Source organism: Salvelinus namaycush, chromosome 34 (assembly GCF_016432855.1).
Source record: "Salvelinus namaycush isolate Seneca chromosome 34, SaNama_1.0, whole genome shotgun sequence".
NCBI classification, from domain to species: Eukaryota; Metazoa; Chordata; class Actinopteri; order Salmoniformes; family Salmonidae; genus Salvelinus; species Salvelinus namaycush.
In genome coordinates, this window is record NC_052340.1 from 29,724,434 (window position 1) to 29,747,601 (window position 23,168).

At 42.6% G+C, this 23,168-nt stretch overlaps 1 protein-coding gene across 2 annotated transcripts; it reads left to right on the top strand.

Moving 5' to 3' along the window:
• The first annotated feature begins 16,653 nt into the window (after window positions 1-16,653).
• Window positions 16,654-21,249, top strand: LOC120029026 (glutamine amidotransferase-like class 1 domain-containing protein 3A, mitochondrial). 2 transcript variants are annotated; one of them, XM_038974312.1, is made up of 5 exons: window positions 16,654-16,736; window positions 19,657-19,769; window positions 20,104-20,275; window positions 20,441-20,642; window positions 20,753-21,249. In XM_038974312.1, exons 2-5 carry the CDS (start codon window positions 19,662-19,664, stop codon window positions 20,943-20,945), a joined length of 675 nt encoding a protein of 224 aa, XP_038830240.1. In that variant the 5' UTR covers window positions 16,654-16,736; window positions 19,657-19,661; the 3' UTR covers window positions 20,946-21,249. The 2 variants fall into 2 exon arrangements, with proteins under 2 accessions (XP_038830240.1, XP_038830239.1); XM_038974311.1 differs by lacking the exon at window positions 16,654-16,736 and adding an exon at window positions 17,823-17,877.
• Window positions 21,250-23,168: the final 1,919 nt, after the last annotated feature.

Sequence of the window (23,168 nt, forward strand, 5' to 3'; positions counted from 1 at the left end):
CCCAAGTGACGATCGCTTTCACTTCAGCAGTAATAAATTCATGAACTTCTTTGAGGAAAAGATCATGATCATTAGAAAGCAAATTACGGACTCCTCTTTAAATCTGCATATTCCTCCAAAGCTCAGCTGTCCTGAGTCTGCACAACTCTGCCAGGACCTAGGATCAAGAGAGACACTCAAGTGTTTTAGTACTATATCTCTTGACACAATGATGAAAATAATCATGGCCTCTAAACCTTCAAGCTGCATACTGGACCCTATTCCAACTAAACTACTGAAAGAGCTGCTTCCTGTGCTCGGCCCTCCTATGTTGAACATAATAAACGTCTCTCTATCCACCGGATGTGTACCAAACTCACTAAAAGTGGCAGTAATAAAGCCTCTCTTGAAAAAGCCAAACTTTGACCCAGAAAATATAAAAAACTATCGGCCTATATCGAATCTTCCATTCCTCTCAATTTTTGGGGAAAAAGCTGTTGCGCAGCAACTCACTGCCTTCCTGAAGACAAACAATGTATACGAAATGCTTCAGTCTGGTTTTAGACCCCATCATAGCACTGAGACTGCACTTGTGAAGGTGGTAAATTACCTTTTAATGGCGTCAGACCGAGGCTCTGCATCTGTCCTCGTGCTCCTAGACCTTAGTGCTGACTTTGATACCATCGATCACCACATTCGTTTGGAGAGATTAGAAACCCAAATTGGTCTACACGGACAAGTTTTGTCCTGGTTTAGATCTTATCTGTCGGAAAGATATCAGTTTGTCTCTGTGAATGGTTTGTCCTCTGACAAATCAACTGTACATTTCGGTGTTCCTCAAGGTTCCGTTTTAGGACCACTATTGTTTTCACTATATATTTTACCTCTTGGGGATGTCATTCGAAAACATAATGTTAACTTTCACTGCTATGCGGACGACACACAGCTGTACATTTCAATGAAACATGGTGAAGCCCCAAAATTGCCCTCGCTAGAAGCCTGTGTTTCAGACATAAGGAAGTGGATGGCTGCAAACTTTCTACTTTTAAACTCGGACAAAACAGAGATGCTTGTTCTAGATTCCAAGCAACAAAGAGATCTTCTGTTGAATCTGACAATTAATCTTGATGGTTGTAAAGTCGTCTCAAATAAAACTGTGAAGGCGTTACTCTGGACCCTGATCTCTCTTTTGACGAACATATCAAGACTGTTTCAAGGACAGCTTTTTTCCATCTACGTAACATTGCAAAAATCAGAAACTTTCTGTCCAAAAATGATGCAGAAAAATTAATCCATGCTTTTGTTACTTCTAGGTTAGACTACTGCAATGCTCTACCTTCCGGCTACCCAGATAAAGCACTAAATAAACTTCCGTTAGTGATAAATATGGCTGCTAGAATCCTGACTAGAACCAAAATATTTGATCATATTACTCCAGTGCTAGTCTCCCTACACTGGCTTCCTGTTAAGGCAAGGGCTGATTTCAAGGTTTTACTGCTAACCTACAAAGCATTACATGGGCTTGCTCCTACCTATCTTTCCGATTTGGTCCTGCCGTACATACCTACACGTACGCTACGGTCACAAGACGCAGGCCTCCTAATTGTCCCTAGAATTTCTAAGCAAACAGCTGGAGGCAGGGCTTTCCCCTATAGAGCTCCATTTTTATGGAATGGTCTGCCTACCCATGTGAGAGACGCAGACTCGGTCTCAACTTTTAAGTCTTTACTGAAGACTCATCTCTTCAGTGGGTCATATGATTGAGTGTAGTCTGGGCCAGGAGTGTGAAGGTGAACGGAAAGGCTCTGGAGCAACGAACCGCCCTTGCTGTCTCTGCCTGGCCAGTTCCCCTCTCTCCACTGGGATTCTCTGCCTCTAACCCTATTACAGGGGCTGAGTCACTGGCTTACTGGTGCTCTTTCATGCCGTCCCTAGGAGGGGTGCGTCACTTGAGTGGGTTGAGTCACTCTGTTGTTGTTTTGAGTGATGTGATTGCTGGCACCGTCTCGTTCCGCAGGATGGTTAGATCTGATTTTAAAGTATCAGTATCAGTATCAGTATCAGTATCAAATCAAATTGTATTTGTCACATGCACAATTTGATTTGATTTGATTTGCCATAGCGAGTAATCAGTTGTAAAATGGTTTATATGGGCTATGATGGGACCAGAGTTTTCCAACCAGGTCACATAGTTTAAAACAACTCCTGGAAAAACTCCTTACAGTGCAATGCTTACTTACAAGCCCTTAACCAACAATGCAGTTAAAAAAATTAAAAATAAGAATAAGAAATTAAAGTAACAAATAATTAAAGAGCAGCAGTAAAATAACAATAGCGAGGCTATATACTGTACAGGGGTTACCGGTACAGGGTCAATGTGTGGGGGCACCGGTTAGTCGAGGTAATTGAGGTAATATGTACATGTAGGTAGAGTTATTAAAGTGACTATGCATAGATAATAAAAGAGAGTAGCAGCAGCGTAAAAGGGGGGGGGTGGCAAATCAAATTAAATGTATTTATAAAGCCCTTCTTACATCAGCTGATATCTCAAAGTGCTGTACAGAAACCCAGCCTAAAACCCCAAACAGCAAGCAAATAGCAATTTGTATGGCAATGCAAATAGTCTGGGTAGCCATTTCATTAGCTGTTCAGGAGTCTTATGGCTTGGGGGTAGAAGCTGTTTAGAAGCCTCTTGGACCTAGACTTGGCGCTCCGGGTACCGCTTGCCATGCGGTAGTAGAGAGAACAGTCTATGACTAGGGAGGCTGAAGTCTTTGACAATTTTTAGGGCCTTCCTCTGACACCGCCTGGTATAGAGGTCCTGGATGGCAGGAAGCTTGGCCCCAGTGGTGTACTGGGCCGTATGCACTACCCTCTGTATTGCCTTGTGGTCAGAGGCCGAGCAGTTGCCATACCAGGTAGTGATGCAACCAGTCAGGATACTCCCAATTGTGCAGTTGTAGAACCATTTGAGGATCTGAGGACCCATGCCAAATCTTTTCACTCTCCTGAGGGGACTAGATTTTGTCGTGCACTCTTCACGACTGTCTTGGTGGGTTTGGACCATGTTAGATGGTTGGTGATGTGGACACTAAGGAACTTGAAGCTCTCAACCTGCTCCACTACAGCCCCGTCGATGAGAATGGGGGCGTGGTCTATCCTCCTTTTCCTGTAGTCCTCAATCATCTCCTTTGTCTTGATCACGTTGAGGGAGAGGTTGTTGTCCTGGGACCACATGGCCAGGTCTCTGACCTCCTCCCTATAGGCTGTCTCGTTGTTGTCGGTGATCAGGCCTACAGGTACCACTGCTGTGTCATCGGCAAACTTAACGATGGTGTTGGAGTCATGCCTGGCCGTGCAGTCATGAGTGAACAGGAAGTACAGGAGGGGACTGAGCATGCACCCCTGAGGGGCCCTGTGTTGAGGATCAGCGTGGTGAGTGTGTTGTTACCTACCCTTACCAACTGGGAGCGGCATGTTAGGAAGTCCAAGATCCAGTTGCAGAGGAAGGTGTTTAGTCCCAGGGTCGTTAACTTAGTGATGAGCTTTAAGGGCACTATGGTGTTGAACGCTGAACTGTATTCAATGAATAGCATTCTCACATAGGTGTTCCTTTTGTCCAGGAGGGAAAGGGCAGTGTGGAGTGCAATAGAGATTGCATCATCTGTGGATCTGTTAGGGTGGTATGCAAATTGGAGTGGGTCTATGGTTTCTGGGATAATGGTGTTGATGTGAGCCATGACCAGCCTTTCAAAGCTCTTCATGGCTACAGACGTGAGTGCTACGAGTTGGTAGTCATTTAGGCAGGTTACCTTAGTGTTCTTGGGCATAGGAACTATGGTGGTCTGCTTGAAACATGTTGGTATTACAGACTCAGACAGGGACAGTTTGAAAATGTCAGTGAAGACACTTGCCAGTTGGTCAGCACATGCTCGGAGTACACGTCCTGGTAATCCATCTGGCCCTGTGGCCTTGACAATGTTGACCTGTTTAAAGGTCTTACTCACATCGGCTGAGGAGAGCGTGATCACACAGTCGTCCGGAACAGCTGATGCTCTCATGCATGTTTCAGTGTTACTTGCCTCGAAGCGATCATAGAAGTAATTTAGCTCGTCTGGTAGGTTCGTGTCACTGGGCAGCTCTCGGCTCTGCTTCCCTTTGTAGTCTGTAATAGTTTGCAAGCCCTGCCACATCTGACAAGTGTCGGAGCCGGTTCAGTATGATTCAATCTTAGTCCTGTATTGATGCTTTGCCTGTTTGATGGTTCGTCGGAGGGCATAGCGGGATTTCTTGTAAGCTTCCCGGGTTAGAGTCCCGCTCCTTGAAAGCGGCAGCTCTGCCCTTTAGCTCAGTGCGGATGTTGCCTGTAATCCATGGCTTCTGGTTGGGGTGTGTACATACAGTTACTGTGGGGGACGATGTCATTGACGCACTTATTGATGAAGCCAGTGACTGATGTGATGTACTCCTCAATGCCATCGGAAGAATCCCGGAACATATTCCAGTCTGTGCTAGCAAAACAGTCCTGTAGCTTAGCATCTGCTTCATCTGACCACTTTTTTATTGACCGAGTCACTGGTGCTTCCTGCTTGAATGTTTGCTTGTAAGCAGCAATCAGGAGGATTAAATTATGGTCAGATTTGCCAAATTGAGTGCAAGGGAGAGCATTGCACTTGTCTCTGTGTGTGGAGTAAAGGTGGTCTAGAGTTTTTTTCCCTCTGGTAGCACATTTAACATGCTGGTAGATATTTGGTAAAACAGATTTAAGTTTCCCTGCATTAAAGTCCCTGGCAACTAACAGCACCTCCTCTGGATGAGCGTTTTCCTGTTTACTTCTAATGGTTTTCAGCTCATTGAGTGTGTTCTTAGTGCCAGCATCGGTCTGTGGGGGTATGTAGACAGCTACGAAAAATACAGATGAAAACTCTCTAGGTAGATAGTGTGGTCTACAGCTTGTCATGAGATACTCTACCTCAGCTGAGCAAAACCTTGAGACATCCTTAGATATCTTGCACCAGCTGTGGTTTACAAATATACATAGACCGCCACCCCTTGTCTTACCAGAGGCTGCTGTTCTATCCTGCCGATACAGTATAAAATCCACCAGCTGTATGTTATTCATGTCATCGTTCAGCCACAACTCGGGGAAACATAAGATATTACAGTTTTTAATGTCCTGTTGGTAGTTTAATCTTGCTCGTAGGTCATCGATTTTATTTTCCAATGATTGCATGGGTTTACTCACTCGCCAGTAAATTCTCAGAAGGCAGCCCGACCTCCGCCCCCTTTTTCTCTGTCTTCTCTTCACGCAAATGACAGGGATTTGGGCCTGTTCCCGGGAAAGCAGTATATCCTTCACATCGGACTCGTCGGACTCGTTAAAGGAAAAAGCTTCTACCAGTTCGTGGTGAGTAATCGCTGTTCTGATGTCCAGAAGTTATTTTCGGTTATAAGAGATGGTAGCAGCAACATTATGTACAAAATAAGTTACAAAAATAAGTTACAAACAACACAAAAAAAACGAACAAAATAGCACAGTTGGTTAGGAGCACGTAAAATGTCAGCCTTCCTCTCCGGCGCCATTCTAGCTTGTCATACCCTACACAGGGATTAACATTAAGGCCTGAAAGGCACTGGCCCATTAGGCAAGTCAGCAGTATGTTTTGGTTGCCTGAAGATGAGGGTAACTTGCCCGAAATTGGAAAATTCTTGTTTACATGTAGAAATGCCATAATTTGTCCATCACTTAATTAAACAACAGGGAGGAAACAACAAAAACATTTAATTTACTGGGCAGCTACATCAGACTCATTACTTTTGCAGAGTGTGAGGCATAGTCGGCATATAAGGGAGGGAGACATGAGATCGAAAGGGTCAGGGTTCGATGCCCAGTTGAGAATGGGACCTGATGCCTCTCTGCTTGGCATTCAGCATTAAGGAGATGTATTTGGGGTAAGGCCCTGCAAAATACTATTGTCCTGTCCAGGTGGTGGACTTGTACATCAAGCTGCTTCACCCTACATTAACAAAAGATAGGCTCTTGCCCCTATGGCCTTTTTGGCTCAGACAAGGTTTACTTGTCCAAGGCTTACTTACTTACTTACCCATGGCTTGTTTTGTGCCTGGGCCAGAATGGTATAAGCTATCTGCAACAAACAAAAAAAATTGCACATGTTGAGAACAGTCCTCTTCATGTGAACCTTAAAAAAAAAAAAAAAAATTGTTTTTATGTTTTAATAATTTGTGTTGTATATAAAGTGGCAAGCGAACCAAATATTTTTCTTTAATTTAGAAAAAAAAGCTTTGAGGCTGAAATTGAATTGGTATACATTGTCACAGCCATTGTATTTTCTATATTGTCCTTAAAACACCACTCAATTTCTTTTAATGTCCTCTCTAAATTGAACAAAAATATAAACACATCATGTAAAGTGTTGGTTCCTTGTTTCATGAGCTGAAATTTAAAAAAATCCATACATGTGTTTACATCCCTGTTAGTGAGCATTTCTCCTTTGCCAAGATAATCCACCCACCTGATGGGTGTGGCATATGTATCAAGAAGCTGATTAAGTAGCATGATAATTACACAGGTGCACCATGTGCTGGGGACAATAAAAGGCCCCTATAAAATGTGCAGTTTTGTCACACAACACAATGCCACAGATGTCTCAAGATTTAAGGGAACGTGCAATTGAAATGCTGACTGCAGTAATGTCCACCAGAGCTGTTGACAGATAATTTAATGTTATTTTCTCTACCAGCTGCCTCCAATGTTGTTTTAGATACTGTGACGAGATCCTGAGTCCCATTGTCGTCCAATTAATCCGCTGCCATCACCTCATGTTTCAGCATGATAATGCATGGCCCTGTCGCAAGGATCTGGACACAATTCCTGGAAGCTGAACATTCATCAGTTCTTCCATGGCCTGCATACTCACCAGACATGGCCTGCATACTCACCAGACATGTCCCCCATTGAGTTGGTTTGGGATGCTCTGGATTGACGTGTAAGACAGTGTGTTCTAGTTCCCGCAAATATCAAGCAACGTCACACAGACATTGAAGAAGAGTGGGACAACATTCCACAGACCACAATCAACAGCCTGATCAACTCTATGCAAAGGAGATGTGTGGCGCTGCATGAGGCAAATGTTGGTCACACCATATACTGATTGGTTATCTGATCCACGCCTCTACCTTTTTTTTAAGGTATCTGTGACCAACAGGTACATAAAGTATCTGTATTCCCAGTCATGTGAAATCCATAAATTAGGGCGTAATGAATTGATTTAAATTGACTGATTTCCTTATATGAACTGTAACTCAGTAAAATCTTTTAAATTGTTGCATGTTGCGTTTGTATTTTTTTTCAGTGTATGTTTTCTAAAAACTTCCAGAGAGGCCATGAGTAAAGGCAAACCTTGTTAAATGCCCAGTGGAGTCAAAATTCCGTATCATATAAAATGTTGTATCATATAGTACAACAGCTGATCAATTCAACTGTTATTGAAGCAATAAGGCCCTTGGAGCCAATATACCACGGCTAAGGGAGTGCCTGGATATAGCCCTTTACCGGGGTATATTGGCAATATACCACAAACCGCCGAGATTCCTTATTGCTTTTATAAACTGGTTATAATAAAAATGTATGTTTTGTCATACCCGTAGCATACGATCTGATATACCATGGCTTTCAGCCAATCAGCATTTAGGGCTCGAAACACACAGTTTATAATTCCTGATACCTGCTGGTTGAAAATGCAATCAACACAGGATGTTTTAATACGCAGGTTTAGCATAGGTGGAGTTGCAGTATAAGTTAATAGACCAGTTCCAAACCTCTCCGCTAATAACAGCTAGTTTCAGGTTTGACTACATTTCCCTCCCATTAGGCTCTTCTTCTCTGATGACTTGATCCACACTGTGGTTAATGCACCACTTTGTTACCCTTCCCGTCCCCACTCAGACCACTCCCAGACAGTCCTAGCAACATGTTGCTATGAGTAATCGTTTTTTGCTAAAAAATAACTATTTTTGTTTAATTTTGACCCCTTTAACAGAAAAGTATTACAGTAAGGTACCAGTTGTTAACCAGAAATTATTTAAAATTGAGATAAAACAGAATAAATCAAATAAAAACAGCTGCATTGGGCCTTCAAAATGCAGGAAATTCGTTTTAAATGCAATAAAAAATCTGTGTGTGGGGGGGGGGGGGGGGGTTGAGCCAAATACTCTTATTTATTTCAGAGAAACCTGGGCTTGGTTTACACTCTGTTCACCCTGACCAAAAGTTAAACTTCCAGTGTAGCAAGTAAGAAAATTGACTGCTTTTGCGAGTCCCCAGTATAGCTCCTAGCCCTAAATTAGTCTACTGGAATTATTTGCTGTTTGGTTATTGATTCAAAAAAATCTCCTGCTTAATGCGGCAACCCTGGAGCAGGCTCAACTTGACCGGCTGCCAGAAATGCCAGAAATTGTCCATCTCTTACTTAAACAATGCGGATTAACCAGAAAGCTCAGTTTTAGGTTTACTGCAATTCTTAACAGTTTTGTTGTTTTCAACAAACAACTTTAGAGTAAGCTCAACTTTCCAAATGCCCAGTTTACTTTCCCCAGGCAATTGGACAACTCTTAAGGTCCCTGCTTCAACTAGATTCAGTAGTTTTACCTAGTTATCATCAGGAGAAAAATAAATCGTCCACTCTGGGACCTGTGGTGCCACCTCTGCTCACATCTTTCATTAAGCCATTTTGAGAAAGAACCAAATAAAATAATAAGCCAATTAATTAATGGCCACATTCATTAATCTATAATAAATATAATATCGTCGCTGTCTGATGAAAACCTCTTATTTCCAAAACAGAGACTTTACAGGAAAGCAACTTCACACAGACATTGAAGAAGAGTGGGACAACATTCCACAGACCACAATCAACAGCCTGATCAACTCTATGCAAAGGAGATGTGTGGCGCTGCATGAGGCAAATGTTGGTCACACCATATACTGATTGGTTATCTGATCCACGTCTCTACCTGTTTTTTAAGGTATCTGTGACCAACAGGTACATAAAGTATCTGTATTCCCAGTCATGTGAAATTCATAAATTAGGGCGTAATGAATTGATTTAAATTGACTGATTTCCTTATATGAACTGTAAATCACGAAAATCTTTTAAATTGTTGCATGTTGCGTTTGTATTTTTTTTCAGTGTATGTTTTCTAAAAACTTCCAGAGAGGCCATGAGTAAAGGCAAACCTTGTTAAATGCCCAGTGGAGTCAAAATTCCGTATCATATAAAATGTTGTATCATATAGTACAACAGCTGATCAATTCAGCTGTTATTGAAGCAATAAGGCCCTTGGGGCCAATATACCACGGCTAAGGGAGTGCCTGGATATAGCCCTTTGCCGGGGTATATTGGCAATATATCAAATCAAATCAAATCAAATTTTATTTGTCACATACACATAGTTAGCAGATGTTAATGCGAGTGTAGCGAAATGCTTGTGCTTCTAGTTCCGACAATGCAGTAATAACCAACAAGTAATCTAACCTAACAATTCCACAACTACTACCTTATACACACAAGTGTAAAGGGATAAAGAATATTTACATAAAGATATATGAATGAGTGATGGTACAGAACGTCATAGGCAAGATGCAGTAGATGGTATAGAGTACAGTATATACATATGAGATGAGTAATGTAGGGTATGTAAACATAAAGTGGCATAGTTTAAAGTGGCTAGTGATACATGTATTACATAAAGATGGCAAGATGCAGTAGATGATATAGAGTACAGTATATACATATACATATGAGATGAGTAATGTAGGGCATGTAAACATTATATTAAGTGGCATTGTTTAAAGTGGCTAGTGGTACATTTTTACACAATTTCCATCAATTCCCATTATTAAAGTGGCTGGAGTTGAGTCAGTATGTTGGCAGCGGCCACTAAATGTTAGTGGTGGCTGTTTAACAGTTTGATGGCCTTGAGATAGAAGCTGTTTTTCAGTCTCTCGGTCCCTGCTTTGATGCACCTGTACTGACCTCGCCTTCTGGATGATAGCGGGGTGAACAGGCAGTGGCTTGGGTGGTTGTTGTCCTTGATGATCTTTATGGCCTTCCTGTGACATCGGGTGGTGTAGGTGTCCTGGAGGGCAGGTAGTTTCCCCTCCTGGTGATGCGTTGTGCAGACCTCACTACCCTCTGGAGAGCCTTACGGTTGTGGGCGGAGCAGTTGCCGTACCAGGCGGTGATACAGCCCGACAGGATGCTCTCGATTGTGCATCTGTAGAAGTTTGTGAGTGCTTTTGGTGACAAGCCGAATTTCTTCAGCCTCCTGAGGTTGAAGAGGCGCTGCTGCGCCTTCTTCACAACGCTGTCTGTGTGGGTGGACCAATTCAGTTTGTCCGTGATGTGTACACCGAGGAACTTAAAACTTTCCACCTTCTCCACTACTGTCCCGTCGATGTGGATAGGGGGGTGCTCCCTCTGCTGTTTCCTGAAGTCCACAATCATCTCCTTTGTTTTGTTGACGTTGAGTGTGAGGTTATTTTCCTGACACCACACTCCGAGGGCCCTCACCTCCTCCCTGTAGGCCGTCTCGTCGTTGTTGGTAATCAAGCCTACCACTGTAGTGTCGTCCGCAAACTTGATGATTGAGTTGGAGGCGTGCATGGCCACGCAGTCGTGGGTGAACAGAGAGTACAGGAGAGGGCTCAGAACGCACCCTTGTGGGGCCCCAGTGTTGAGGATCAGCGGGGTGGAGATGTTGTTACCTACCCTCACCACCTGGGGGGGGCCCGTCAGGAAGTCCAGGACCCAGTTGCACAGGGCGGGGTTGATGACGAGTTTGGAGGGTACTATGGTGTTAAATGCTGAGCTGTAGTCGATGAACAGCATTCTCACATAGGTATTCCTCTTGTCCAGATGGGTTAGGGCAGTGTGCAGTGTGGTTGCGATTGCGTCGTCTGTGGACCTATTGGGTCGGTGGGCAAATTGGAGTGGGTCTAAGGTGTCAGGTAGGGTGGAGGTGGTATGGTCCTTGACTAGTCTCTCAAAGCACTTCATGATGACGGAAGTGAGTGCTACGGGGCGGTAGTCGTTTAGCTCAGTTACCTTAGCTTTCTTGGGAACAGGAACAATGGTGGCCCTCTTGAAGCATGTGGGAACAGCAGGATTGATTGAATATGTCCTTAAACACACCAGCCAGCTGGTCTGCGCATGCTCTGAGGACGCGGCTGGGAATGCCGTCTGGGCCTGCAGCCTTGCGAGGGTTAACACGTTTAAATGTTTTACTCACCTCGGCTGCAGTGAAGGAGAGCCCGCAGGTTTTGGTAGCGGGCCGTGTCAGTGGCACTGTATTGTCCTCAAAGCGAGCAAAAAAGTGATTTAGTCTGTCTGGGAGCAAGACATCCTGGTCCGCCACGGGGCTGGTTTTCTTTTTGTAATCCGTGATTGACTGTAGACCCTGCCACATACCTCTTGTGTCTGAGCTGTTGAATTGCGACTCTACTTTGTCTCTATACTGGGACTTAGCTTGTTTGATTGCTTTGCGGAGAGAATAGCTACACTGTTTGTATTCGGTCATGTTTCCGGTCACCTTGCCCTGGTTTAAAGCAGTGGTTCGCGCTTTCAGTTTCACGCGAATGCTGCCATCAATCCACGGTTTCTGGTTTGGGAATGTTTTAATCGTTGCTGTGGGTACGACATCGTCAATGCACTTTCTAATGAACTCGCTCACCGAATCAGCGTATTCGTCAATGTTGTTGTTGGACGCAATGCGGAACATATCCCAATCCACGTGATCGAAGCAGTCTTGAAGCGTGGAATCAGATTGGTCGGACCAGCGTTGAACAGACCTGAGCGAGGGAGCTTGCTGTTTTAGTTTCTGTTTGTAGGCTGGAAGCAACAAAATGGAGTCGTGGTCAGCTTTTCCGAAAGGAGGGCGGGGGAGGGCCTTATATGCGTCGCGGAAGTTAGTATAACAATGATCCAAGGTTTTACCAGCCCTGGTAGCACAATCGATATGCTGATAGAATTTAGGGAGTTTTGTTTTCAGATTAGCCCTGTTAAAATCCCCAGCTACAATGAATGCAGCCTCAGGGTGTGTGGTTTCCAGTTTACAAAGAGTCAGATAAAGTTCGTTCAGGGCCATTGATGTGTCTGCTTGGGGGGGAATATATACGGCTGTGATTATAATCGAAGAGAATTCCCTTGGTAGATAATGCGGTCGACATTTGATTGTGAGGAATTCTAGATCAGGTGAACAGAATGACTTGAGTTCCTGTATGTTGTTATGATCACACCACGTCTCGTTAATCATAAGGCATACACCCCCGCCCCTCTTCTTACCAGAAAGATGTTTGTTTCTGTCAGCGCGATGCGTGAAGAAACCAGCTGGCTGCACCAACTCTGTTAGCGTCTCTCGAGTGAGCCATGTTTCCGTGAAGCAAAGAACGTTACAATCTCTGATGTCTCTCTGGAATGTTACCCTTGCTCGGATTTCATCAACCTTATTGTCAAGAGACTGGACATTGGCGAGTAGTATGCTAGGGAGTGGAGCGCGATGTGCCCGTCTCCGAAGCCTGACCAGGAGACCGCTTCGTTTGCCCCTTTTACGGCGTCGCTTAGGGTCGCCGGCTGGGATCAGATCCATTGTATTGGGTGGAAGGCAAAACACTGGATCCGCCTCGGGAAAGTCATATTCCTGGTTGTAACGATGGTGAGTTGACGTTGCTCTTATATTCAGTAGTTCCTCCCGACTGTATGTAATGAAACCTAAGATTACCTGGGGTACCAATGTAAGGAATAACACATAAAAAAACAAAATACTGCATATTTTCCTAGGAACACGAAGCGAGGCGCCGGGATACCACAAACCGCCGAGATGCCTTATTGCTTTTATAAACTGGTTATAATAAAAATGTATGTTTTGTCATACCCGTAGCATACGATCTGATATACCATGGCTTTCAGCCAATCAGCATTTAGGGCTCGAAACACACAGTTTATAATTCCTGATACCTGCTGGTTGAAAATACAATCAACACAGGATGTTTTATACGCAGGTTTAGCATAGGTGGAGTTGCGGTATAAGTTAATAGACCAGTTCCAAACCTCTCCGCTAATAACAGCTAGTTTCAGGTTTGACTACATTTCCCTCACATTAGGCTCTTCTTCTCTGATGACTTGATCCACACTGTGGTTAATGCACCACTTTGTTGCCCTTCCCGTCCCCACTCAGACCACTCCCAGACAGTCCTAGCAACATGTTGCCATGAGAAATCGTTTTTTGCTAAAAAATAACTATTTTTGTTTCATTTTGACCCCTTTAACAGAAAAGTATTACAGTAAGGTACCAGTTGTTAACCAGAAATTATTTAATATTGAGATAAAACAGAATAAATCAAATAAAAACAGCTGCATTGGGCCTTCAAAATGCAGGAAATTCCAGAGAAACCTGGGCTTGGTTTGCACTCTGTTCACCCTGACCAAAAGTTAAACTTCCAGTGTAGCAAGTAAGAAAATGGACTGCTTTTGCGAGTCCCCAGTATAGCTCCTAGCCCTAAATTAGTCTACTGGAATTATTTGCTGTTTGGTTATTGATTCAAAAAAATCTCCTGCTTAATGCGGCAACCCTGGAGCAGGCTCAACTTGACCGGCTGCCAGAAATGCCAGAAATTGTCCATCTCTTACTTAAACAATGCGGATTAACCAGAAAGCTCAGTTTTAGGTTTACTGCAATTCTTAACAGTTTTGTTGTTTTCAACAAACAACTTTAGAGCAAGCTCAACTTTCCAAATGCCCAGTTTACTTACCCCAGGCAATTGGACAACTCTTAAGGTCCCTGCTTCAACTAGATTCAGTAGTTTTACCTAGTTACCATCAGGAGAAAAATAAATCGTCCACTCTGGGACCTGTGGTGCCACCTCTGCTCACATCTTTCATTAAGCCATTTTGAGAAAGAACCAAATAAAATAATAAGCCAATTAATTAATGGCCACATTCATTAATCTATAATAAATATAATATCGTCGCTGTCTGATGAAAACCTCTTATTTCCAAAACAGAGACTTTACAGGAAAGCAACTTCTCACAGACATTGAAGAAGAGTGGGACAACATTCCACAGACCACAATCAACAGCCTGATCAACTCTATGCAAAGGAGATGTGTGGCGCTGCATGAGGCAAATGTTGGTCACACCATATACTGATTGGTTATCTGATCCACGCCTCTACCTGTTTTTTAAGGTATCTGTGACCAACAGGTACATAAAGTATCTGTATTCCCAGTCATGTGAAATCCATAAATTAGGGCGTAATGAATTGATTTAAATTGACTGATTTCCTTATATGAACTGTAAATCACGAAAATCTTTTAAATTGTTGCATGTTGCGTTTGTATTTTTTTTCAGTGTATGTTTTCTAAAAACTTCCAGAGAGGCCATGAGTAAAGGCAAACCTTGTTAAATGCCCAGTGGAGTCAAAATTCCGTATCATATAAAATGTTGTATCATATAGTACAACAGCTGATCAATTCAGCTGTTATTGAAGCAATAAGGCCCTTGGGGCCAATATACCACGGCTAAGGGAGTGCCTGGATATAGCCCTTTGCCGGGGTATATTGGCAATATACCACAAACCGCCGAGATGCCTTATTGCTTTTATAAACTGGTTATAATAAAAATGTATGTTTTGTCATACACGTAGCATATTCTTTTAATAAATTTACAAAAATGTAAATTGGCAAAAATGGAGTTCATCAGACATTGACGATATAAACCTTCATAAAAATATGTGTGATCATAATATTTTATGATCACACATAGTGTTGTAACTTGACATGATCAGTCAGAAATCAGAATTTTCACATAGACCTACCGCTGGAGATCCCAAGGATGCCCACGAAGTTGTAGCCTGATGTTGGTCATGCATTGAATAAGCCGAAATGTCAAAGCTAGCCACGTCCTTCTTATCTATGTCAAAATGCTGAAAATCTGAAATGGACACCTTTTTTGTTATTGTCTTTTAAAGGGGCAATCTGCGATTGCTACATACATTTTTTTGAGAGAGACAAATAATCATGTTTTTTTGCAAAATGCTATATTTCCACCTCACTCTCAGAAAAATAGGTAGTACTGCTAGGTTATACACTGTCAAATGTAACAAATAACTACATTTTAAAAATAAATAAATATTTTAACATGTTTAAAATAATAATTATATTTTACATTTTAGTCATTGAGCAGATGCTCTTATCCAGAGCGACTTACAGTAAGTGCATTCATCTCAAGATTGCTAGGTGAGAAAACCACATATCACAGGACATGAACAACAATGGATATATAGCGTTTTGCAAAAAAAAAAAAAAAAATGTCATACACATCTAAAATCTATGTGATGGCAAATGTGAAAAGAGTAATATTTTAGACACGCATGAAGGTACTCATAAGCAATCATTTCTGACAAGAAAAACACAAATGTGAAAAGTTGGTGGATATAGCTTTTTGGAAATAAACTCTTCAATTGCAAACAAACACTGTAGGCTATAGCCTCAAAACATGGTCAAAACTATACGTTTTACATAATGGATGATCAGTCCTTGCATTAATAGTTCTGTCAATAAATTTGAGCATGGTTACATTTATTTCAGCCCCATCCTGCAGCTGTTTACCAAAACCGAGGCAGGGTGTACACTTTGTTATTGTTTTAACTAGAGATTGCCCATTTGAACAGAGAGATGAAACTCATAATGCACCTTGTCTTGGTCATTTATGTATCACAGTTCCACTTCATGGTCATGGAAAGGTAGTCTAACGTGAGACAGATGCACCCTATAACATATCATAGGTTGCACAGAAGGAAGCATGGCATTGACTCTGTGTGGTTGATGTTACAATTTGAAATTCACCTGTGAGAAACACACACACACACACACATAGTTTGATAATAAGGCCTGAAAAGCACTGGCCCATCGGGCAAGTCAGCAGTATTTGTTGGTTGTCCAAATATTAGAGTCACTTGCCCGAAAAAGTGAAACTAGTTGTTTGAACGCAGAAATTGCATCATAACTTGTCTGTCTTTAATCAAACAACAGCAAGGAAACAGAAAAATCTAATTTAATGGCCTGCTACATTGTATGCATAACATTTGCAGAGTGTGAGACATGCCTACACATTTCAAAGAAACCTGGTTGTGGTTTGCATGCTGCTTGCCCTGACCAAAAGTTGTGCTTCCAGTGTAGCAGGTAAGACAATGTTCTGATTTTGTGACTCCCCAATGCACAAGGTGCACCTGTGTAATGATCATGCAGTTTAATCAACTTCTTGATATGCCACAGCTGTCAGGTGGATGGATTATCTTGGCAAAGGATAAATGCTCACTAACAGGGATGTAAACACATCTATGCACAACATTTGAGAGAAATAAGCTTTTTGTGTGTATGGAATATTTCTGGGATATTTTATTTCAGCTCATGAAAAATGGGACCAACACTTTACATGTTACGTTTATATTTTTGTTCAGTATACAGTGTCTTCATCAATATTGACACACTGACACCATCCATCCAGTGTCTGATTCTGAGAGATTTAGAAAAAGAGCAAACAGAGAGGGCAGTAAGGCAAGTAAGTTTCCCTTTTCCCTCCCAGCGTCACTAGTCCCCGCCTCCATGGGAGGGGCCACAGAAGGAGGATATTAACGCAGTAGCGTTCAGAGTGAATAGGAAGACCTACTATTGTAACAAGGTGAGAATAACGTTGTCGATCAATTAATACTGCATCAATGTAGCCTAAGTAAACAGTTTAGCATTAATGTTGTATTTAGAGTTTAATGTAACACAATAGCTGTGGATATGTGATGACTGGTTCACATCTAACAGCCGATACTGTTTTAGGCAGTTTTAAGACGCATCTCTGCTGTTGGAGGTAGTAAAATTCCACATGTTAATTAGATAAAGACTTGCGACGAGACGGAAAGGCTACGTTTTACCAAAGTAACAGTGCGCTTTCTGTGTTCTTGGTCTTATTTTTGCTGCAGTTTTTTTACAAAAACAAACAAACGTGTGGTACCTTTTTATTTAACTTGGCAAGTCAGTTAAGAACATTCTTATCTTGGCTAGCAGTTAGGCTAGCTTGCTGATACTTGGTCTGTTTCTGGTGCATGTATTTCATGATTCTCGTTTGCTACGACACCTGGCTACAACAGTGGCAACTTTGTTTCGTAACGTTTAACCCAAAGGCCGGCAGAAGGCGATATTGAGTCGTGTAATTTTTACCATCCAAACTCATTGTATGCAACCGTCAATACATTAGTATCCCTTGTGGACCGGCTCGTACCGAGATGCTTCGATTTCCTCATTAATTGTATTTAATGCAGAGGGGGTGGGTATGCGTACTTTCCTTATGAAACACCATTTTCCACCACTATGCTAATCCCAGATGGTGCGTTCAGCCAATCGGGTTTAAACTCAGACCAGAGCTGTGTTAGTATACCCATACTAACATACTGTATACTATTAGTTCATTTTAGTATACTGTAAACGAACAGTATCCTTTCAGTTGAGTTTACTAGCTCTTTGACAGTCTACCGGAAGTCGTTTCTATGCAACATCTTGCCAGCTAGTTAGCATAACAACAAATTATTCGTTTTACATTTTACCACTTCAGGAGTGCCAGATTGCGCTCGTACATTCAGAGCGTTGTCAGATTGTCCGTTTGTAAATTCAGAGCGTTTGGCTCTCATGGCACACACTGGACGCTCCGGCCGAGGAGTAGGGTTGATTGAGCGTTGTATATAACGGCAGTCACGCACCCAATCTAACGTTGGCTAGCTACTTCCAGACACGCATGAGACCACAGACCATTTTACTCGCCCCAACAGAGCTGGGTAGGCAGTTTTCATGTTATCCGTTGGTGACTGCAACTGCTGCTGGCAACAATTTAATAACGTTTTTTTGCTGACGTTTACTGACACCGCCCATATTCTACTGGTGTTGAGCGCTCGTAAATGTAATTATTCTGCGTTTATACGAGTGTGTTCTGAAATCGGAGTAACATTAGATAGCCAGCGCGAACTTACGAAAGCCCCTGAATGTCGATTGAGAACGCACAACCACTATACTATTTAGCTAAACTAAGAATGAGTCAATAGACGATGGGTAGTTAGCCTATAGTGAATATACTGGCAAGTTTGATGTATAAGTAGCCAACTAACGTTAGGTGGCTAGCTAACAACATAACGTTACCGGTACTATTGTAAAGCTATGCTATGTGGTTAGTAATTTGTTAGCTATGTTGTCCTTATCAGCCAACAATGTGTAAGGTAACTTATTTGAAAAGTCCTTACTTTATTACATTGCTCAACATTTTCATAAGTTTGTCATAATTCGTTAAAGCACTGAATTTGTATCCGCTCTCTTTATACCTCATATTTTCTTCAAATCTGAAAACTACGTGAAGCTATTTCCTTAAGAATTGCATTACAGGCCCTAAAGTACTGAAATAGTGTCCTATGTGTGTATACTTCATATTTTGGCGAATTTAGTACGACATCCGGGAACTTTTGGCATACTAACTATATCCATACTATGACCAATAAGCATACTATATACTCAAGCACGTCACAAATAGTACGGTTAGTATGAGTATTCGAATACAGCTCAGGGGTTCCGTTTCTTTTAGCGTACTGCGTTAGCAACATCGCATTTGTGGAAACCAAGGCTGTTTTAAGGGCAGACCTGGTTGTAACTAGATATGTTCGAGTCGCATTGGAAAAGTTTAGCTTATCCTTAACCTAATTCTCCAAACCTGCTGCATAAGTTGTCTTAACCTGTTGTAGGCCTATCTGAACCGTGCTTTAGAATGATCAGTGACCCGATGCTTATCACATAATCTCTGTGGATTCTGTACTTTTCCTCCCTCCCTCCACACCTGGCTCTCTACCTGTATCAGGTATTGTTGACTAGAGGCATTGGTGTGTTGCCTGGACACAGTCCTTTAGAGACTGATGTGATGATACTCAGGAGGCCAGTGTTTATCATTTGGCACTCACTATAGGTTAAAGCATTCTGCCCACACCCCTACAGAAATGGGATAATGCCATTGTGCTTTATTTTAGAAATGATCATGGCCCTGTTCCAACATCTCCAAATCATACAGCATTATTAGTGTGTTTTTGCTACCATAAAAGGTGACTGGAGAGAATTTAAGGCGGGTTGTAGCCTCGCAATATGGACGTGTGTGTATCGTGTACGACAGTTTGCTAAATCCCAATTTGTTGCGCATGCAAATCCTAGAATCTTCACGTATACCAAAATTTAGTAAGCAATTTACTCTCCGTTGATAAATGAGGCCTCAGGCCTTTAAATGTTTGATAGATTCTGCTGCTGGGAAGTCATTCTCACATCATGCTCACCTGTCTTCGTTGTCCCAAATTGCACCCTATTTCCAATGTAGTGCACTACTATTAAACCAGGGCTCTGGTCAAAAGCAGTGCACTATATTGGGAATAGGGTGCCATTTGGGACACTTGTGTACCTTACCTGACGCATTACCCGACATGCCATGTGATGTGTATTGATGAGAGAACAATCTAGAATTCAGTTTAATCTAACTGCTTGTTGTGCATCACTGTCTCCATACTGTAATTCTTGTCTGTCTTTTGCAGGAGTCATGGTGAAGTGTATAGCAATAGTTCTGTCAGGGTGTGGGGTCTACGATGGGACAGAGATCCACGAGGCGTCTGCTGTGCTGGTCCACCTCAGCAGGGCTGGAGCTAAGGTAAGGACTCTTTAACGTTTCCATGGGTAGTTCAAACTCAAGCTTCTCATGCTAACCTTCTGACTGTACAAGCCCAATCTATAGTCAGATTCCTGTGACAACTTCAGACATCCTCTAGTCTAGAAAGTGGTGCAGAGTTTGCATTGATGTGCATGTTGTCAATATGCCTCTGCTTGCTCCTTTTACTGCTGTACTTTTAATCATAGTCTCCCCCTGAGTGCTTGTCGTTGGGAATGCAGGTTCCAATCTCATTACCATGAACACTACTATGAAACTCCTTCTGGCCTGTACTGTAGATGTACAGTATTGACGGTCTAAACCCTCATCACCTCAGGTCCAGATGTTTGCCCCTGACGTGGATCAGATGCATGTGGTGAACCACTGCGAGGGGAAACCCACGGCGGAGAAACGCAACGTCCTGCAGGAGAGTGCTCGTATCGCCCGCGGTGACGTGTCAGATCTTACCAAACTGGACATCACCGCTTTCGACGCCCTCGTCATCCCAGGTAAGCATTACTCCTTAATTTATACCTTCATCATTATATACCTTCGTCACTATCATGCTTCCATTATCATCAGCATACAACCCTTACTCACCCTTTACCTTTCCAGGACCAGGGCTGGTTTCCACTGCTCTACACTGTGCTCAACCCAACTGTTGTGTCCTGCAGGTGGTTTTGGCGTGGCCAAGAACCTTTCTGACTGGGCTGTGAAGGGGAAGGAGTACACGGTTCAGCCCCAGGTAGAGAAGCTGATTAAGGGGTTCCACGAAGTAGGCAAGCCCCTGGCTATGTGCTGCATCTCCCCTGTCCTAGCTGCTAGGGCCCTGCCGGGATGTGAGATCACTGTGGGACAGGACAACGAGTGTGAGAGGTGGGTTAGTGTCAGTGGTGTGTGAGACCGTGTGTATACACTATGTCTCTGTTTGAATATAAGAGGTATGTGTTTTTAGCCCCTGCTGCTCTTCTCCCTCCCACCACTAGATGGCCCTATGCCCAGACGGCAACCACCATGACTGAGCTGGGCTGTAAACACGTGAATAAGAATGTGGGGGAGGTGCACGTCGACGTAAAGAACAAGCTGGTCACCACCTCTGCCTTCATGTGTAACGCTCCAATACACGAGGTGTTTGATGGGGTGGGTGTCATGGTTACAGAGCTGCTCAAACTGGCCTAGAAAGTCTGGGAATCAGAATGCTGATTTTGTTTTTGTCCCAAATGGCACGCTATTCCCTTGTTATAGTGCTTATGGGCCTTGATCAAAAGAAGTGCACTGTATAGGATGTCATTTAGGACTCTCACTTAGAATCATGTTTGTTGTTTTCAAGGAGACCATCCTGATCTGATTTTACTAGTGTCACTTACTGGATTGTTTAAAAAGCTGCAACAGACATCAGAAGCTACATGTTTCTGTTGCACCATATGTACTGTGATCTGTGCTACTATTTAAAATTGTAATAAAAGTGATGTAAAACAATCAATTCTGGAATGAATGATTTATCATTTAAGGGTTCAAGCAGCGACGCTGGGTGAAACCCTATTTGTTGGTGTTTTATTATTAGGGGTTCAGCACCGACGCTTGTGCATCCTTATTTCGATGCCAAACTACCACTGGTGTGTGTGTGTGGCCAAAGAGCTCTTTTCATGTCATCCAACTAATTTAAACTGCTGGCGTTAGATAAATGGCACTTGGATTGAAACCCATGCTATGGTCAGATTACATGCACACCAGTGGTGGGTTTGGCGTTGAAATAAGGATGCATGAGCAGAACAACCCCATACCTACCGTAAAATATGGTGTTTGATCTTTGATGCGATGGGGATATTTTGCATCCACTGGAATCAGATATTTCAAGACACATTTCAAACCACCTTTGTAGGTGTGCTATTTTGTGTGTTTCGCATTGTAACTTATTTTGTAGTTAATGTTGTTGCTACCGTCTCTTTATGACCGAAAATAGCTTCTGGGTATCAGAACAGCAACTTCACCTCGAACTAGACAATGATTTTTTTTTGTTTTTTGAATCCAACGCAAAGGATATACTGCATCTCAGACCAGGCCCAAATCCTTGTCAATCGCGTGAAGAAAAGATGGAACTATAGCGGTCGGAGATCGGGATGCCTTGTGAGAATTTGTCAGCAAGAGTGTAACCCACCTCTACCGTCCATTCTATTGGTCAGCGTGCAATCACTGGATGATCTCCGTTCGATACTGTCCTAACAACGGGACATTAATAACTATCTTATGTTTCACCGAGTCGTGGCTGAACGACGACACTGATAATATACAGTTGGCTGGGTTTTCCATGCATCGGGAGGACAGAACATTTACATCTGGTAGGACGAGGGGTGGTGTGTCTATTTTGTCAATAACAGCTGGTGCGCGATGTCTAATATTAAGGAAGTCTTGAGGTATTGCTCACCTGAGGTAGAGTACCTCATGATAAGCTGTAGACCAAACGATCTACCAAGAGTTCTCATATTTTTCGTAGCAGTCTTACAAACACAAACCGATGCTGGCACTAAGACCACACTCAACGAGCTGTATAAGGCCATAAGTAAACAAGAAAATCCTCATTGAGAGTTGGTGCTCCTAGTGGCTGGGGACTTTAATGCAGGCAAACTTAATTATGTTTGACTTCATTTCTACCAGCATGTCACATGTGCAACCAGAGGAGAAAAATAACTCTAGACCACCTTTACTCCACACACAGAGATGCTTACAAAGCTTTCCCTCGCCCTACATTTGGAAAATCTGAGCATAATTATATCCTCCTGATTCCTGCTTACAAGCTAGAACTAATTCAGCAATTAGCAGTGACTCGCTCAATACGGAAGTGGTCAGATGATGCGGATGCCACGCTACAGGACTGGAATATGTTCCGGGATTCATCCAATGGTATTGAGTATACAACCTGAATCCTACTACACCGGCTCTGACACTCGTCGGATGTGACAGGGCTTGCAAACTAGACTACAAAGGGAAACCCAGCCGTTAATAACGTTCCACTCGTGAGGCCACTAGGACATTTGACTGCAGGAAAAGGCAAGAAATCTTAAAGCACTTGGGTTGCTGCATCTGAACATTAGTAGCTTATTTCCTAAACTGAATTACATAAAGATCTGGGCTATACAAACAAATTCGTACATTCTGGTATTGACAAACTTGGATCTCTAGCGACATTTTGGACAATATTAATATTGAAGGTTGTGTTCAGAGCTGACAGACAGGGGAGAGGTGGTGGAGTGGCAATTTTTATAAGAAAAAATATTTATCTGTCTACTGAAATCCATGTCCCTTGTCAAAAAAATGTGAGTTATCTTTAAGCCTTTGTGGAAAATGTATCCATAACTGTCGGCTAATCTTCGTACATTTGAGGAGTTAACTAGTTGTCTTCTT

Excerpts from the sequence above, each read along its gene's own strand:
- LOC120029026 (XM_038974311.1), top strand. The coding sequence starts at position 17,838 with ATGAGACCACAGACCATTTTACTCGCCCCAACAGAGCTGG. Across the intron at positions 20,276-20,440 it reads CGACGCCCTCGTCATCCCAG|GTGGTTTTGGCGTGGCCAAG; the intron begins GTAAGCATTACT and ends TGTGTCCTGCAG. Across the intron at positions 20,643-20,752 it reads CAGGACAACGAGTGTGAGAG|ATGGCCCTATGCCCAGACGG; the intron begins GTGGGTTAGTGT and ends TCCCACCACTAG.